The 19,743-nt window shown below is 37.2% G+C and overlaps 2 protein-coding genes across 2 annotated transcripts; one reads left to right on the top strand and one right to left on the bottom strand.

Annotated features, from left to right (window-relative positions):
* Positions 1–466: 466 nt before the first annotated feature.
* Positions 467–4,808, bottom strand: atp5pb (ATP synthase peripheral stalk-membrane subunit b). The gene is made up of 7 exons (XM_017722214.2): positions 4,656–4,808; positions 3,895–3,931; positions 3,620–3,765; positions 3,271–3,434; positions 2,541–2,666; positions 1,747–1,926; positions 467–682 (listed from the first exon to the last, which is right to left on the bottom strand). Exons 1-7 carry the CDS (start codon positions 4,681–4,683, stop codon positions 605–607), a joined length of 759 nt encoding a protein of 252 aa, XP_017577703.1. The 5' UTR covers positions 4,684–4,808; the 3' UTR covers positions 467–604.
* A 2,452-nt stretch (positions 4,809–7,260) lies between these two features.
* LOC108442252 (TRAF3-interacting JNK-activating modulator) lies at positions 7,261–19,620 on the top strand. The gene is made up of 15 exons (XM_017722212.2): positions 7,261–7,456; positions 7,889–7,938; positions 8,123–8,567; positions 9,848–9,950; positions 10,074–10,143; positions 10,254–10,281; positions 10,468–10,497; positions 11,767–11,862; positions 14,237–14,308; positions 14,536–14,676; positions 14,961–15,098; positions 16,639–16,774; positions 16,978–17,117; positions 17,897–18,022; positions 18,969–19,620. The coding sequence occupies exons 3-15, from the start codon at positions 8,232–8,234 to the stop codon at positions 19,167–19,169; spliced, it is 1,617 nt and encodes a 538-aa protein (XP_017577701.1). The 5' UTR covers positions 7,261–7,456; positions 7,889–7,938; positions 8,123–8,231; the 3' UTR covers positions 19,170–19,620.
* Positions 19,621–19,743: the final 123 nt, after the last annotated feature.

Here is a 19,743-nt window from a genome sequence, read left to right as displayed (position 1 = left end):
AGCTTGTGAATACCTCACTCACTTTACTATTGTTCTTAGTGTTATTTTGGTCGTTTTCTCATTTATATGACAATAATGCTCTTGAATCTTGAACATTCTTTGTTTGCTCTAGTATAGCTGTACAATTTATTAAAATATTTTGACCATCTGAGAGTCCCAATGAGCCCATTTGGAAACACTACTAGGTTACATCCAGATTTCAAAGGTTGGGAACGTCTCGTGTTCCAAGTTCATCGAAAGGCCTAAGAATCACATAAGACTTGAACTTCAACCTCTTGACTAACAGCTTTTATGACCAACATAGATGTAGACAGTTCCTACCTGACGGTTGTCATGAAATAATTAACATTCTTCCAAGATAAGACAGAAACAGTAGTCACTAAAATCAAGGACATAATCATCAGTTAGCTGATAACTAAAAATAGCATGAAGACTGCCCCTTCAGAACAAAAACACACTGGAGCCATTTAGTGAATAACCAAATATTTTATTCAATAGGTGTATGTACACTTGTCAACATAGTCAGATCAACTTTAGGAGGAAATAGTTTACTCATGATGAAAAGCAGGTGGCTTCATCGTGGAAAGGGTCCTTCAGGGCAAACTTATACTGTGGCCCTGGCCTGGGTAGCCTTAGCCAGCGCCTTTAGATCTGAGATGCACTTGGCAATACTCTCCTTCTCCTGTAAATAAAAAAAAAAAGAGGTGGGGGGAAATAAGCAAGTACATACAGAGGAGGCATACTCAGACGCCTTTTCAGACATTGACAACTTATCTTTATCAAAAGCAGTTTGTTGGGGGAATGCACACAACTTGTTCTTGGTATCTGCTAACTGTACTTTAATGTTCAGTGCGCATAACAAGGAATTTTAGCCACTGCCTGGAACCAGCAGCAAAGAAGCAGACTGAAATGTGAAACGGCCCAGATACTTTTAAGAAGTTCTGTGAAGAAAATGTATGCATATTTATTATAAGCTTGGGGTTTTAAAGCAGGTCAAGAATCTTTACAATATGCAGGACAAATTAGGTTTGCAAAATCAAAAACTTTTGAATAATAATCACATTACATTTTTTTTTTTTTTCATCAGTCTGGGGTGGCTGGGCCACTGTTTTAGAATAAGCACTTTATTTGTATAATTATTACAGAGTCATATTTACAAGGAACACTTTTGCCAAATAACATGTTTTGATGATCCAGTTTATACTGGGGAAAAAACACAAACAAAATACAAAATGTGCCATAACCTTTGCCCAGATTACATTTTATATTTTATTCTTCTTCCCAATGTGTTAAAATCAGCAAATAAACAGTACATGCAGACCAACTGTGCAGAAATATGTTCTTCGTAGAGGATACATCCTTAAATGTATTTTTTTTTAAAACAATAAAAACATATCAACCTATTTACATCAGCTTTGCAGACTTGAAAACTTAAACTACATGGACTGTTAAACTAAACCAAGTCTGAGTTACCAATACAAAATACCTTTCTCTTTCTCAGTGCATGATAGAACTACACGGACAACATGCACTAGAACACATTCATTTACAACACAGTCCACAGCTGATCCAAATGTATGCATGTAAATATTATATATTAGCAGGAATAAAAAAAAAGTTACCTTACTACATCCTACCATGTGTAATAGGATCATGACTACAACATGCAATGTGCTTCTAGACAAATCCGTCATTTGCTCACAATAATTGTTTGACACACTGAACTGAATTCTGGATCTGACATACCTGCTGTGGCGTGATGCTCTTGATGACATTCTGCTCAACCCAGTTCACCATGTGTTCTTGCTCCATACGGCGCTGCATGTTCTGAAGCTCCACCTGGTAGTTCAGCCTTTTTTTCACCTCGTTGGTGACCATGTGCAGCCGTTCCCTGTAGTTGATCTCCAGCAGCATGGCAACATTGTTCTGTTACATAAGAAGAGACAATTACACGCAGTAAAATCCATAATTCAAACTGCAACCTCGAAGAGAGCAATTCTCAGACAAAACCCACTAGTTTGTAGTATTTTGATCTGTGCAGCAGTTGTGTTGTGTTAAATAGCCAGTTGCGTTTTACTTTTGACTTAGTACTCTGTTTACATGACATTAAATATAAACTGATTGTTTTGGCAGTTTGGCCCAATAAGGAGCAAATAAGTTTTACAAATAATGTAATACAGTAAATTTGTTAAGATGCTTCATGTGTTCATTTAGCTCACATAGTGTGAGATTCTCACTTAAAAAGGCTATAATAAATCAGCTAAAAAATCTGTCCCATCTGGCTGTGAAGAAATCGCACTTCGGAATCAGATATACTATGTTTCTCTTATTTATGTTTGTCTGTTGCACAACATTTTTATTATTTAAATATTTTTGAATTATGAACACCTGATGTAGTAGGCCTATACTTAACTATATGCAATAGACATACACAGTGCAAATAATTTTGATGACCACCAAAAACAAAGGAAACTAAACATACAATTTAAATGGTAACTCATTGCACAAGTCAAAATAAATCATATGACACATTTTCTCACCCTCTTAGCATCAAAAAGCATCTGTCTCCCCTCTGCTCTCCATTGCTCCTTCTTCTCATCTTCAATGGCTTGGGCCAGGCTGGTTATGGCCAGTTCTTTCACTTCCTGGGCCTTTGCCACTTTTTCCTGCAGGGAGAGAAAGTCAAAGACAGTTTAGATTCTACATAGAAATGGCTTTGAGGAAATAACACAAGCTAAACTATGACATTTCATTTTGATGTGATCATTTTAGCCTAAAAACAACAAAAACCTTTCATCTAATGGCTTTGAAATTATGCTTTTAAAAAGGGGGGTTCCACCTTTAATGGCCAACAATGAAAAAGGTGAACTTCTCTTTATTTCCAGAGAAATTAAGAAATTCTACCTCAGTCAATGCCACCTGGGTACAACTACTACTTCTCTGTGGTACATTAGCTGCTGATTGCTATCAAGTTGGTCTCACTTGGCAAATAACACTGCTTTCAGTTAATTTCATAGTCTCAAGGTTTAATCCACAAACTCATGCTAAGCAGTAAATACATGACATAGAAATGTAAAAGATGAGAGTAAAAAAGTTGAGACCTTATTTTATTCCAGAGAATGTAGGCATTTTATATACAGCCACTGAAAGGTGAACAGCCTTTTGTAAAACTAATCATTTCTGCCATTTCAGCAACAACTACTGTTTAAAACTACCTTAAAACTATATACACAACATAGCTCAATTTTGTGTAATCAAGACAAAACCCACCTCATTCAGTTTGTCAGCAAAAGCTGCCACGTTGGGACCAAACTTCTTGATCCCATAAATGATTACTGCACCAATGGAGGCAGCAGCGAAAGTCTCATGGTTGATGACGTAGATCTCCTTAGAGAGCAAATACAGCAGAAGACCAGTGCCCAGCACATAAGGTCCTGAGAAAGAAACATTTTCAATACATATGAGGCAGACTGGCTGGTGGGTCCTTTTCAGCTGCAACAGAACACTAAAATCAGGGCAGTCACAAGACTGATTAACAGTGTGCAGATCAATGGGAATTAAATACAAAAAACACATGAACATAAGCAAATCTTAAGAGGACCAGTACTGACAAACCTACCTGTGACACCAGTCTTTGGGTACAGCAATGTGAAAAGCTCCTCTGGGAAGATTCCATGGCGGACTTTTCCCCCTTTCTCTGGCAGAGGGGGCACAGGTGCCAGGCTCTGGGAGGATGAGTGGAGAGAACGAGAGGCTTGGACCACACTTTTAAAAAAAAAAAAAAAAAAAAAAAAGAGGAAAGAAGAGAACATGAGGACATAAGCAGGAAACCTTCCATTTGTATCAGCCTTTTAACAAAACATTTAACATTTTATGCTATGTTACGTTACATACCAGGCTCCAAATGAGCCGCTGTTCTTCAGGGCAGAACCTGCAGACATAACAGAACAGCACTGGTTAGGGTCAGACACACGATGTCATCCTCAGTGAGACTGAAAGCTTCTCACAATTTTACTTACCAGGCAAACCAAATTGCACGCTGTGCAAAGTAATGTACTTAAAGCTCACTGAATATAGCTAAAACCACCTAATTAACTTATCTGGTAGTGTGCAGCAAGCTTACCTAAAACCTTTCATCCAAAAGCATTCATTACGACTCTAATGACGAGTGTGATTTGACTGGCAACAGCTTTCAAGGAAATAAGGCGTTATTTCATCTTCTGCCAAATGAGTGCACAAGACGACAGCTTATTTACCTGCCAATGCTAACGGGCTCACTGCACTAACGTAAATATAATGTCCATCAATGCTCCTGGAAGGACGTTTAGCTTGCAAGCTAACTTGACAGGCTTTACCTTACGTGGTCGTGCGGACAGTCTAGCTACTTTAGCACTAGCTCAGCAGAAAAAACAAAACAACAGAATGAGACATTAGCATCATGAACTGTACAAAACTAAAAAGTCAGTTAATTCCCAGGAGAAGGTCTCGTATATTTAATGAGAGCCCTCTGTGTTTCACTCGGCTAACGTTGGCTAACGTTAAGCAGCGGTCAGGCCTGAGCTTTTACCCTTCAACTTCACATTCACTCTGCGCTCCCGCTCACAAAAACAGACCTAACGCAACAACAGCAACACTTCTGATTCAAACGCACCAACCTGAGACTAGCACAAGTCTCGACAGCATGGCTGCAGGAAGATAGGGCGAAACTGCAGGCCGAAATATCAGTTTTCAGAGCAGACACCACCAACGCTCCCGGCCTCGCTGTGCCCTTCTGTGAGGAGCAAGGATGGGGAAAACTCACATCTCATATCGCGAGATTTCTCATCCGGGTCATTTCAACTCAGTCCGAGCCAGAAGATGGCGTAAGTCTACACGAAGGGTTTGTTCAGGCTAAATCTCAAATGGCTCCCTGTTCTCCATAGTGCACTGCATGGGTCACGAAACTATGGCTCCTACACTCTTCTGCACACTAAACACTTAGAAAATGTTCGACAGGTAGTCGTGCAGCTTTGGCTACAATATAAATGTCTTTCAATTAGACTTGTCATGCGTTAGTTGGGTGCAGAAGGCGTCATGACGTACGTAGTGCACTACGTAGGGAGGAGGGGGCCATTTGAGATTCAGCCCTATTCTGTACAAGGACAAAACCAGCTATGCTACATTTTAATGTTAGCTGCATTAACAATGGCGTTGGGTTATTGTTTAGTAGCTGGATGGCCATGATAGTAATGAGGAATTCCGCCGGTGTAATGTTGTTTATTCTCAGTTGTGTAGGTGGGGAGGCGAAAGCTCTGTAGACAGTTCTGGATTTAAACATGAACAACTTTATTTCAAATGAATAAGATAGTGTTAAAGCCCTGTGAGAGTCCCGAAATGCGAATGTGGGATCTCTGTCGTCCAAGCTGCCTCTGGTCTTATATGCTGAATGGACGCACATACATAACATGTTCTATACATTAGCTCCCTCTCTTGAAGGAGGGGGCGAGAGAGGCCCTCAACAGAACACACGGCGTTAACAGAGGAAAAGAGAGCTTAACAGGACGTAAAGATAACAGTATAAAAATATAAAGAAAAACATGAATATAACAATATAGCAAATACAAGATGAGTCTAAAGACACCTCAGTAATTTCAGAATAATTAAATGGTTCTACAGAAACTCAGAACCCCCCTCACAGAATACATTAAGGAGGAGTCTGCAGAACGTTAACCTACATGAGAATGTCATGAGCACGTTTCCTGATACCTGAGATTACAGTCTGGCCTAAAAACGTTTTTCAAAATACATCGATGGCAGAGAGGTACATGAAAGGTGTTGTAAGGAAAAATAGTCCCCAAATAAAAATGTGTGTAATTTGCCATTATTAACATTACATATACTCAGAAGACGTGTTCACTGGTAATTTTGAATGGTGAAAAACAGCTATATGTGTCTTGTAGACACTGCGACCCTTGATTCCTCTCACAATGAAAAAGAAATCTGATTTGGTAAGATTGTCTACAGTGTATCATTTCGCATCATAACTCTCAGATGTTGAAATATACAGATTTTTTGCAAAATTCACAAAACAGCAAACGTTGATAGAATTCCTGGAGAAAAAAGTGCATCTTTTCCCTCAAAACAAAGAAAAAAGTAGGATTAAAGGGCACAGAATCCTTGTTTGAGTTTGTTTAAAGAAAACTATTTTGGGTTCTTAAAGGGTCTTGCAGTGGAAAATGCTCATTTTTTAAAATAAAAGAGTTCGATGTAGCATGTAAAAATAAAATACATTTCAACACAGACATATATATTTGTATATGTGAGTTTCATCCAATATTAAAATCCATTTCACTAAATACGTTGAGATAAATAAATAAATCCCATGTATTCCCCGCCCTTCCGGTCTGTATATGAAAATTAAGCTGCAAAAATAGCTCGTTTTCAACACATTGTTCTTGTGATGTTATGATAACCAGTTAGTTTATATATCTGTCTATTTCTCCTACAGCAGTCTAGCCCCGCCCATTTACACTGAGGTTATAAGATGAGATTCAGTCTGAAAAAGGTTGGAAAACTGTCATATAAAAATTAATCATGATTGTTTTGGTACAAAGATCTACACATGTTATGAGTGCACGGTGAAAAATATAAAATGCAATAAAGATAAGATAGCTAAGATAAGAAAAATATAGGGACATTAATTTTTATATGTGTGTAATACATTTCAAATATAGTTTCATTCCAAAAATGTACTGCCTCCTCTACTTTTACACCAACCATCTCCATGTCCACCTTCACTACATCCATAAACCTTCTCTGAGGTCTACCTCTTCTCCTTCTACCCGGCAGCTCCATCTCCAATATATCCACTATTCCTCCTCAACACATGTCCAAACCATCTCAACCTGGCCTCTCTGGCTTTGTCTAAAAGTTTTAGATAAATACAATTTATATATATTTATTTTCTGTATGCAATGGCCTTTTAAAAGAACAAAGCTACTGAAATTGTCATTTTGGATTTATATCTTTTATTACCATGAAACATTTATGTTCTAACCACCTCACTACTTAAAGTCTACTCAAGCTGCGCAGTGTGAAAGCCTAAAAGTAGCCTATCATTTTGGATTTCTAATAAAGCCAAGATTTTTACATTTCATTGCCTCTGGACATATTACAACATATGACCCCTCCCCACCACTCACAGTTCAGTTGAGCAGTCAGCGTGTGAAAGCACCAGCTATTTCTAATCTAAGGGCCCATCCGTGTGCAGCACAAGTTTCAATACGGGTGGCTACAGAGATAGAGCTGCTCGTGCAAGCTATGTGGTTCCTCTTACTTCCTGTAAAACTAGCAAAGCTGAAGAAGTAGACCGCTGTGCGTTGTTTGAACTCATTCTCATCCCTGCTTTCTTAGCTGCAATGTTTCCACAGACTCTTCTTTCGAGAATAGTTTGTCTTCCAGGACACCCATGAAACAGGTACTTTTGATTAAAGGTTATAATGTTACAGGTTTCTTGCAGGAAAAGTTTCAGTTTGCTGTCTGTTGTGCTCTCGTATCCTTACCAACTGACAGTCTCTGGTGTAACTTTGTAGTTCTAAGTTGGCTGTTGAGTCTAGGCAGATGAAAGCTATTTACTTCATGTATGCCCATGCAGTTGGTGCAGTCTGAGAAGTGAGGAAATTTGTATTCAGACACCATGTTTAAGGAGTGCATATCCAAAATGTGCGGCCTGCTGAAAATGAATGGAGGAGAAGAGTGGATAAGGATACCCATTAAAAAGCCTTTATTTATGTTACTCTCAATAGAACTTTTTCTCTGAACTCATTATTGTTAATGTCTTCACACTGAGTTGAGTTGACTTGATATGCGTATTCAATGAAGCTTGAAAGTTTCTGTTCTGTGTTTGCAGCTCTATAAGGATCAGCGAGTGCCGGCTCTTCAACCAGAATGACCACAGAGGTGAATGATTAAATATACGCTACCTTCTGCTAATCTAATAGTAAACTGATCACTACTTTAATTGAATGTATGTAGAGAACACTGTCAATTGCTGTGCAAATTGGAACTTTCTTACATCGTAATTTCAGTAACTTGATCAGGCTCAGACATTAACACTGAGGATTGTGTGTTGTTCAAATCACAGAAATGCCCCTCTAAAGCTGAGAAAGCCATCCGTTTGTGTGGGATTACTTTCGACTACATCTGCCATAAAGCATAAAACAAAAGCTTCAGACTCCTTTGGACTGAGCACAATGGCCACGCTTGATGGCTACCACTTTCAGCCTATTGACTACGACCAAAAGCTGGAACAGCGTGCTGTGAAGCACAGGAAGCTTGGGGATCGAAACAATGTGACAACCTGCAGAAGTCCAACCAGAGACCTGGATACGAGATGGATTAAGAATGAACTACACCGCAAAAGGCAGGAGGAGTTTTGTAAGAGGAGGCCTGCCGGCTGTGGCTTTAGTGCACTGTTATCTACGAGGGCAAGGCGCATTTATTTACGAGAGGAAGACTATGTGACGCAGACATCAACGTCATTCAGACGGCATTTGATGGCAGGTCAAAGTATCAGCTCAATTAAGCAGGTGATCAAAAGTAAACAGATATCATATCCTGAGAGACTGAATCTCTTAACAATAACATTGAGCAGTGAGTATTTTCAACTCATGACAGTATATCCATATCATAAGTCTAGCAAAGTTTTGTTTAAATGCAGTCTTGGGACACATCTGATGTCATTTGTTTTGTTAGAATTATGTAATCCGTTAATATATTATGGACATTATGTTTAGCCGTATTCAAAATAACATAATTTCAGCTACATCAGTATTTTGGGTCCAATTGTACAATGGCAAACTAGAATTGAATAAAACTGTCTAAAAATATTGTTTTTTGGTAACAAAATGTTTATAAGAAAGATACATACCATACATACTTTGAAAATGACAAAATCAAGCAGAAAAAAAGTTGGTTTCAGTTTTTTAATATGTAATTTTCTCCTATATATATATATATCATTATTGTGATAAATTATTTCACAATATAATACAACACATTTTTCTGAATGTAATGTCTATATTATCAGTAGAACACTGACCAACTGCCTGTTTTACTATAAAGAGAGCAAAATGAGTCCCATTTAACTGTATTTACTGCAACACAGTATGTCAGATATCAAAGAAAAATCATTATATTCAATTTGTGACCACCAGTGAACCTTCACTGTCCTCAGGGTTTTATATGCAAAGTTGACAATGTTAAACCTCAAAACATTTAGTTTGTGTTCAGGACTATCAATGCCTTTTGATTTCAAAAATACGCTTTAGGCTCAAAGCTTTATTGAAATCAATATAGATTTCTATATAGATATAACTATATAGAAATCAATGGAATTCCCCTCATAGTGTTGAAAAGAGGCAGGAAGTGATCTGGCCATGCAAAAGAGAACATCCAACAAACCTGGATGAGCATCACTTGTGCAAACTTCTGCACTCCATGTCTAGAAGACTTCAAGCTGTCTTCCAAATAAATATACATGCAACAAAATATTAACCTAAATAAATTACTAAATACAGGTCAGCATAAAGTAAAAAGACACTAATGTTTGTCCCACTAATTTAAGTACTTTTACTTGCTTTGCTTAAGCTTTTAACCAGTAAGCACAATCATCTTGACTTTCAGTCAGTAAACCTGGTCGCTTTTGCTGCTTGTTTTGTCATTTGTGATGGATACGATTTAATAAATGATTGTAAAGTAATGCAACAAATTGCATTCAGAGAGTGTCTCAAGACTGCTTTCATGCGTTGTATATTGATAACTTTGCATTACATGTAATATGTATCTATAACTGTAATTCTACACTCAGACTGCTTCAGAGAATGATGAGAATGTACCAGGACGGAAACAAGAGGGTGTTGCAGGTGTCCTTGATTCACTCCGGCAGAAAGGGAAAGCAAAGAAAGAGCGAGGTAAGCACAGCATACTAAAGACTTCCTCTGTGCATATTGAACAGCTGCATGAATAAAATGCCTGTAAGTAAATCAGCCCAAAGCTGTACATTATAGCTCACATTAGTGTTTTTAATCTTGCAGTTCTTCTCAGAGATATTACTCAGCTCACCAACACCCAAAGGACACTATACACTGCGAGTGCTCAGACAGAGTGAGTGGGCTCCCTCAGTGCTATGAATGAATTTAGCTTCAGTACACAAAGTACTCTGTGTCTGTACATTCAGTCCCAGCTTTCTGACTTTGCTTGTTTTTTTCTCACAGGTCGGGCATCGCCACTGTAAAAGAAGCGGTAAGGGTCAGCCATGATGTTGCCGGTGCCCTCAGTTTATGCTAAGGATGGATGAATGAATGAATGAACGAATGAACGAATGAACGAATACAACTAGTTACAAGCTAATCGTGGTGTTACCTTAATGAGTAACAAATGCACACATGCACTTTCTTTTTGCTCAGTTTCTGTTGTTCTCACTTGCAGGATGTTCATCAGTTGGCAGACTACTTGGAGGTGTGTATATATATGGCCTGTTTTGGTTAAATTATTAGTATCACTTTATTTCATGGAACACTTATTGGGTATTTATTAAAGTCTTGTGATTAGTTTAGTTCAGCCCAAATTAGACACTAAGCTTGATTTATTATGACCTGTTTTAGTACATCTTTGGATATCTGTTATATGAAAATAACTAATAATTGCTTTATTAGTTGTAATAATGCACAATAAACAATAAGTTTGTCAAGACAATTTATTGAGCTTGAATGAATCAGTGACATTTATGTCTTAGTGTTCAACTGACAGCATTCAATTCCTTCAGTTTCAAGGAATGGGTTAATGGTTTGCAGAATTTATGACTTTAAACCTAATAAGAGATTAGTAAGTCATTAATACTTCAAGATTTGTTCCATATTCTAAAGTAGAGTTTAATCATCACTGGCTAAAAGCACTAAACACGTTTTCTACAATCATACAACAATGATGACTAAAACTCTCTACAGAATCCTGAACACAAGCTGAAGTATTTTTAACTTATTAAACTCTTATTAGCTCTAATAAACTCACTTGCCACCATCCTGAACCTTGGGGAATGTTACCCTCTATGTAATAATAGGATGTGAATTTCGGTGATTAATTACTTCTCAAAATTTTTAATAACAAGATTGTTTATTGTTACAACTAATTGTGGAATTATTGATTTTTATTAATTAAATTATGTACTAATACAGAGCATGATGACTCATGTTTAATGCCTAGTGAGCATAGAAGTGTTCAATTTGGGCTTTACTGAACAAATGGCAAGACACTAATAAACCCCAATATGTGATCTTTAAATTAGCGTGACCAAATTATTATTATTATTATTGTTATGTATTTGATTGTTTTAGCATTGTAGCGTTATGTTGCTGTCATAAAAAAGCCTCGTATTTCTGAACTGGAAGATTGAAGAATGAAAAACGTTCTTAACTTTAATATCTATGAATGTAATTAGAGTTTATTCTAAGTAATTTTAGAGCATTTCCATTGGTCACCTTATTATGAGGTGTTCAGGGCATCTGATGTTTACAAGCAATTAAAAAAAAGTTTTGAGTTATGAGGTTTTAATGTGATAGATGTTTATTCTAATCTTCACTCTTTGTGGAACATTTATGGTTTTGCTCATTGAATAGTGGATGCCAAGTTAAAGATGATGGATCTCTCTCTCTCTCTCTCTCTCTCTCTCTCTCTCTCCCTCTCTCTCTCGCTCTCTCTCTCTCTCTCTCTCTCTCTCTGTCTGTGCAGGAGGCTTTGTACAGAGAGGAGGCTCTGAAAAAGAAGCTAGCCACCCTTCAGAGGAGTGCCTCAACATTACTGCGCTCCACCGAACTGCTGTGGAAGGTGTGTTCAGCTGATGTCTCTTACACTGATTCATCACATATAGATTGTTAAAGCAAGCTGCCAGTTTTTTACAGTTTTTCTCAAAGAATTTGTCACATTTTTGCAAAAAATGAATTGCTTTTAAATCATTTTACAGATAATTTAAACAGATCACTTAAAAAGTGCCTGTAGTCCCCATACTACAACTTCGAAGAAAGTTTTTCTTTGAGAAAAACTGTAAAAAACTGGCAGCTTGCTTTAACAATCTATATGTGATGAATCAGTGCAATATTACAGATTTTTCAACATTTTTACATAATTCAGCTGTTGAGGTGTAAAGAAATGCATGCAGAATGGTTTGATTTGAAAGGGTTCATTCTAGAGATACTTACCAACTTAGATTTCTTTACAGTGGTGGTGATAGGAACCAGGGGTCATGGTGTCTACAATGCAAATATAGCGTTTCAATTTACGGTCAAAAATGATCAGTGAACCTACAGTCTTATGAGTTTTTATATGTAATACTGATGACAGTAAAGTGGTAAATATCCATAAAGTATGTTTTCTTTGGGGATTATTTTGCCTCACCCCAACACCTTCCATGTACCTCCCTGCTATGAGTGGCATTAAAATATATGTTTTAGGCCAAACACTTCTATTGAAACTATCTTCACTGCAGTAAAAAATTTTTGCGCATACACATATCATTTTAAGATACACAACCCCACACAAACATCACATGACCTTGCAGAGATAAAATATACTGTATTTTTCTATAATGCTAGTGGTGCAGCAAAACAAGCATATCACAATGTATGTGAATGTATGTGGGTTAGGGCTGAATACTGGAGGAAAAAGTCACATTTTAATATTTTAGATGTCTGCAATAAATATTGAAATATTTAAAAATGTAGCCAGATAAACCTTTCTCAGGTGGAATACAAAAGGGTGTGTTTTGAGAGGGTTGTAGTTCAGCATTCCATATATCTTCTATATTCTTCTTAATATTGCAATTTTATGTCGTACTTGCACTGCATAATACACATAAAATACCATTTGATTGTAATGGTGCATACTGAGATATGCTTTGCAATGTATTAAACACATTAGTGATGGCCTCTGATGGCAAAGGCCAATATGACAATAATGATTAACTTGCAATATTTTGTGCAGTATCTTAAGCACTATAGCAATCTTTAGACCTGCTTTCTGAGCTGATCACTGTACTAAACAGAAATGGCATGATACCACATTTTCCTTTACAATGCCAATATTGAAACCTTGGGAACTGACACTGACATGCGATACTGATCCCGATACAAAATGCTTTCTTTAAAATCAACTAAGCTTTAAAATGAGCTGTTTTTAATTGAAGCACTTCACTTAAGATAAGCATAGTAGGCTATCAGAAAGAAATACATAGCTAACAAAATGACATCATACAATGTGGAAGTGAGTTATGTGTTATAGCACTGGATTAAGTCTTTTTTTTTTTCAAGTTGTTAGCTGATCCAGCATTTTATACTGATAGCAGCTCGATATCAGCTACCCCTGGTATTAGATTGGTGCTATTTCTAATGCTAAATTGAGGAAAATTGACAATAACTGCAAATTCAAAATACAGTGCTGTCTGAAAGTGTGAGTCCCACAACTAGACCTTCCAATCAAATCGCCTGTCTAACATTATAAGGAGGAACCTAAAATATCAACCAGCATTAACAAAAACAAGGTGCAAACTTAATATTTCAGTGACTGACTTGTGTGGAAAGTATTTTGGGGACAGTTAGTTTGAGAGGAATTTTTTTTATTTATTTGAAGTCTAGAACTGATGTGACAGTTACATCATTTTACCATCTTGCCTGATTTGTGTGATAAATATAAAAGGCTTGAGGGGTGGGGGGTGGGTTGGGGAGGCGGTTCTGTGGTTGCCAGTATCCGGCTGCTGTTTGCCTTTCAGGCAGAAAAAACAGAAAAACATTCTCTCACACCGGAAAGAGTGTGAGGGTTACACACTAAAGACATGACACATTTTGTGTTTTGCCTTCTTTGTAACATCCACTATTTAAGTTTTCCTCATTAGACTACAGCATTTTAGGTGCTGGAGCAATTAATCAGTAATGGTTTTGAAAGCCAAATATGAATGACAATGAGTCATAGCCTCAGTAGTAGATGAAACTTGTCTCATGGTCCTTCCACAAATATAGTGTCTAGAAACTGATGTTTATATACAGGGTCTGATCATTTGGTCCATTCATTCAGCCAGAGAAGAACTGTGCCACTGAAGTGTGACAAAGCTAAAAAAGTATACTCAACTGCATTCACGCTGACTTTCAGAGGAAGCTGTTTCCGTTCTAGCTGTGCCTGTATCACACCACACTTCCTTTTCCTCCCACAGACTCGCTGTGATGAAGATGTGCTGAAGAGCAAGATCAAGGCACTGGAGGCTCAGCTGCAGCTCTGCATGAAGGTAAGGCCTACATAAGACTTTTAATAATCTAACATCCTTAGAGTATTTGGAAGATCTCAGCTTAACATTTTGGATGATAAGAAAGTCAAAACTTGCTGGTTAATTACAGAAAAGTGTATAAAAATGAACTATTTCCAATAAGAATATAGTATCTAGATTTGTGTATAAAACTGTGAAGTATTCTTCTGAAGGCTTAGTGTTGTTAATGCTTATGGTGATTCCCTTAGAGGGTTCCCCAGGATGAAGTGAAGAAGGTGGTACTGCAGATGGAGAAGGAGAAGGAGGAGTATGAGCAGAAGGCCTTTGAGGCCATTCAGAGAGCTACAGAGGAGAGTGCAGAGGCCCAGAGCAAGATGCAGAACATGCAAGTAAGTCCCACACTGACAACAAACACATTCACAGAAAGGCAATCCTGGTACCATACAGGTTGACTGAATAAGATAAACACCTATCAAACCATGCCACTCATCTCAGGATGCATTTTTTAATGAGTTGAATGTATATCAGCACTATGGCAGACTAACCACTGGACAGGGTTCCAAATAAATGGCATTAATAAGGCTATCAGTCCATTTGACAGAAGGAATTTGAGAGAAGGAAGTTGTAATCTGCAGACAGTTCTGTCAACTGGCAACCTCTTCCTTACCACCAGGAGGCACTCCAGGCGGCCCAGGCTGAATCAGCACGTTGGCAGAAGCTGTGTGAGGAGCTGAGGCAAAGCTCCAGCCTGCTGAGGAAGAGTCAGGACCAGTGTACTGACCAGCTTCTTCAGCTACAGAACCAGCTGGAGGTGAGCAGACAGAGTCAGGAGGAATTACACTGAGCAATTTCAGGGGGCCAGGGGGCCAGGGAGCAATTTTGATATCACTAATTGTGAATTTTGATGGTTATATTACTTACCTCTAATTTTCCTTAGGACATATTAACAAAAAAGTATATCATGCCAAATGTTTTGTACCCATTTGTACCTGCCTTTCCAAGTGGATTCATATTTAAGTGATGGATAACCTACAAACATTTAAGAATATTAAAGACATAATACTCCATTAAAGCAGACTTTTACTGAGTGTACAGTTCATTTATACATTAAAAATATCTAACCTTTTGCCTCTTATAATAGGAGTAAAATCCTGACTTTCTGCATTAAAAGATAAACCCTGCATTCCTAAAGATTAAGTAATAACATAATACAGAGAGTGTGATGAAAATGGTAGTAGTACTTCATATGCCTTCTGTTGGAAAAATTGCTTGTAGAATTTGCAATTACATTATTAGTCTTTTTTAGCCAACAAATTGAACAAAACCCTGGGACAGCTGGGTTGGAAATTTTGCCACTGGAATGACATATCTTCACTTCTCACCCAACAATTTGATCTTTTGCTGTCAGTGTGTTTTTGTTTATGTAAAAGCTTTGGGTCTGTAAAAGACTACATCGTGGAAAATAATTTTATGTGAATTAAGCAATAAGATTTGAAATTATGTTCGCTTTCCCTAGTGCACTTCCACTTTTGTGCTAGATTTGCCTTTTTACTATGTAATACCACTGTAATGCACAAACTCTACCATATTTTATTGTTGTCAAATTAAGATATGCTTCAATAAGCTTTTCTGAGCATATTGTGGCTATCCTCAGTACTTAATCAGTAAAGTTGATTCAGTACTAAACTGCATTTCATTAAAAAGTGAGCATAATTAGGTCTGTTTAGTTGGATTTGTTGCAGTGCATTTTGTAAAACACTGAATAAAAATGAATGTAGTTGTGGGTTTATTGTTATTATTGTATTATTTTTATATGTAGCACTACAGGTTCTTTTTCAAACTTAAATCGCAGAAAAACTAAATGTCAAGCATCTTGAAAATGTCTTCAAGTATCGCGATATAATATTGTTGCCATATCGTCCACCCCTTGCGTACATTTAAAGGCAAGACAGTTTTTTGGGATATGTATATTAATCATTTTGGGAAAATATATAAGGAAAAATTCTCGCTTTAGCTCAGAGGCATCAAAATCTTTCCAAGAACGTATGTAGTGCTCTTAACTAGGCCTCCTCCTTATATGTTCTATTACTTTGAAATGATGCATCAAGATTACAAGTTTTGTAAGTGGAACAAATATCCAACACTTTAAGGCCCCTTTTGTCAATACAATGCAATTTACTTCATTTTGTCATGTCTTCATGTCATCTTGTAATTACTGACATAAGCTGTTTATAAATATTCAACTAATGCTTTAGAAATGTATATGCATGTGTTATGAAGTGTAGGGAGCCTTCAAATAAAGTGTTCCCCTCTATTTACCTACTAGTATAAATGTGTTGTGTGTTGTGCAGCGTTCCAGAGAGCAGGAGGAGTCACTGAGGGAGCAGTGTGAGATCCTGCAGCAGGATGGGGTGGAGCTACGATCCAATATTTCTCTTCTAGAGCAGGACAACCAGAGCCTGAGAGAACAGGTTGAAGAACTTGCAGGTACACGTCACACCTGCTTGCACTGATATTTGTAGGATACACTGACTTTGATTTGTTCTGTCTCGCTGAACTCTGAATTCTGATACACGCTCATAAAGTTCAACAAAGGAAGCTTTGCCACGTTCCCTTTTCTTACCTAGTTCAACTGAAATGCTACAACGTAGTGAAATATGAAATATGCTGGCTGTGGTTAATCCTTACAGAGCACAGTCATGGATCATGGAATAATATCACAGATGTGCACAAGCAGGGACAAGTGTTGGACCAGCTTTTCAGGACAGATAACAGCTTAGCTGAACAGCTTCGTCAGGCCGAAATGAGACTCAGCTTGAAGGAGAAAGAGGTATGAAAAGCCTGCTTAAGCATCATTGTAAAGGTTTTTAACAGACATAGTGTGCTCTATGTTCCAGTACATTCCATGAAATATCAAACAGTACCAGCTAAATGTTTGGAGACATCTGATTTAATGTATGTATTTTATCTGAAGAACATTTTAGTCTAAAAGCTTATGATTAAGTGCTTACAATTTGTCAAAGTCAATACCTGTGGATTCATTTATTTCTTTAAAGCCCATTAACGTACATTTCAGCAGACAACTACCTATTTTCTTTATCTTGGGAATAGGATTTATACATACAACAAAATCAATGCTATGTTATGATTAATTATTAGAGGAGTAAAAGATGTTTTCTATTATACATCATCTGTTTTTCTTTTCAAAAAATAAAATATATCCAAAATTGTTATAAATGGATATTCAACTTTTCGTAATGAAACTCCTCAGCAAATGTGGAACTTTATCAGTCCTGTTGGAAAAGCAGCTCAGGTGGCTTTTTATGAAACTTGGCTTGATTATTTTACTTTTCTGCATCTTTCCACATGTTTCTTATTGTTGATGTCTTCCCTATTAGTTTTGAAATGTAGAAAACAGCAAGAATAACATCACTAGGCATGTCCAAACTTTTCACTGGTGCAGTGTGGCCTCCTATACTTGAGAAATTATGCAGGCACCTATTCTGGTGCTTATTATGGTGCTGTGGGCTTAACAGAGCTTTCAGCTTGCCACCTTAAATGACACTCAGTGACAGGCCTGTTGTCTTGGTAACCTGGTTGTCATGGCAGTGCATGGAGCTGAAGGCCGAGCTGGAGGCGCTGGAGCAGGAGTGCTATAGTTACCAGAGTCGTCTGACCCAGTGTCGAGAAGAGCTGAACACACTAAGTGCTCGCAAGAACAGTAGCAGAACCAAGGTAGGTACCTTCAAACTGGACCAAAGGCATAAAGTGCAAAAGTTTTAGAAACCTGAGATAAAGTAGTTTATCTGAGCAGTAAGAGTTTATTTAATCAGACAAAAGCACCAATATTAGAATAAATGCTAATGAAATTAATATCATAAGCAGTGATTTTATGTCTGTCAGCGTGTTCACTTAACTCTGGAGGCATAAAATAGAAGTTAAGAGCCAAAACATTGTTCTTCTAATGAGCTCACAAGAAAACAAGAAACTCTTGTTGTTTTTTACAGTATTTATTTACTTATTTTACTAACATTTTACTAATTATATATGGTAATTTTACAAGCACAAACATACTTATTGCTAAGCAAACTGGTTTTAAAAAATGTGCTTAAGTGCTTAAGACTTTTGCACAGTATGACATATGACATATTCTGAAAAAGTTATGCATTGAATGTTTCTTGTTTGTAATAAGTACATCATTTCCACACGAATTAACACATTCAAAACGTGTTAACACGACGCAAAAAAACACCCCATTTATGTATATCCACCCTTTCAACCTAGAGCAGTTTAGCTCTGCTCATTCTCACTGAAGTTATAAGGAGGGCTTCATATTGGACTGCATTTTTGAACACAGCACAATTCAGGACAGCCAATCTATGATGGTTTTAAAGACCCAGTAACAAATACAGCCTGTGTAATTCTAAAGGATAAAGAGACGTTGGAAAATATTCATGTAAAAATGATTTATGACCAATCTTGGTACATAAAACCACACAAATATGGCCATTGGAAGGATACTGGCCCTTTAAACAATACTCACAACTGTCTGGACTTGTAATATTACTACTTTAACATATATTAACATATTATTAACAGCAAGATATTAGGTTACCTCGCTAACTCGGTATGTGTGAATGCTGCTCAATTGATAATAATGCCTTTCTGTCTTCTCTCACAGAGATGCTGCTGTGGTTCCTTTATCTGTCTGACTCTGTTCTTCTTGCTGATGCTGGTTGCGGTAATGGCTGCTGTCTGGATCTACCATCCCCCAATCAGAGATCAGCTGTGGGACTTTTACTCTGTCGTAGAGGAGAAAGTGGAGGACTACTTAATGCAAGCAGCCTCTGCACAACATGCAGTCTGCCTTAGACCTATCTGACAGCCACCTTGAACAAGAAACATTATTACATCCACAAGTGTCTTTATAGTTGTTTTGGTTAATATTTATTATCATGAATACTATGTCATTTATTTATCATGATATAGGTCCATATATCACAGTATGGACACAGTACAGTACAGCAAGTCTTTCACAAACCATTCTACAGTACTATCAGCTGAAATCAGTTCATTCTGTTTAAAAAGCACCAAAACATCAAATGTTTTATCTTTCTATGGTTTTACAGTGAGTTTCTATAGTTATTCTCATACATAATAAGGTTTACTTTTGCTTACTTGTTTTTCTATATCTATACATCCAGATTTTTGACATGAAAATAAACCCATTCTCAACATGATGTTGTCTTTAATGTATAAATTTAAATCTCCAGTCTGAGGTTGATCACTCACTAGAGACCTGAACTCCAATGAAAATAAAATATGTTCTTTTATGTTCTCTATATGTGCCATAAAACACAGTACTGTGCAAAAAATCATTGACCAGCCTTCATTTATTTAATTTCCATTAAGTATAATGTCGCAGTTGGAACAAAACCTTGTTTCTCCATTTTGGT

This window comes from Pygocentrus nattereri, chromosome 28, assembly GCF_015220715.1.
Source record: "Pygocentrus nattereri isolate fPygNat1 chromosome 28, fPygNat1.pri, whole genome shotgun sequence".
Lineage (NCBI taxonomy): Eukaryota > Metazoa > Chordata > Actinopteri > Characiformes > Serrasalmidae > Pygocentrus > Pygocentrus nattereri.
The sequence above is the reverse complement of the archived record's forward strand: the minus strand, read 5'-3'. Positions and strand labels throughout refer to the sequence as shown.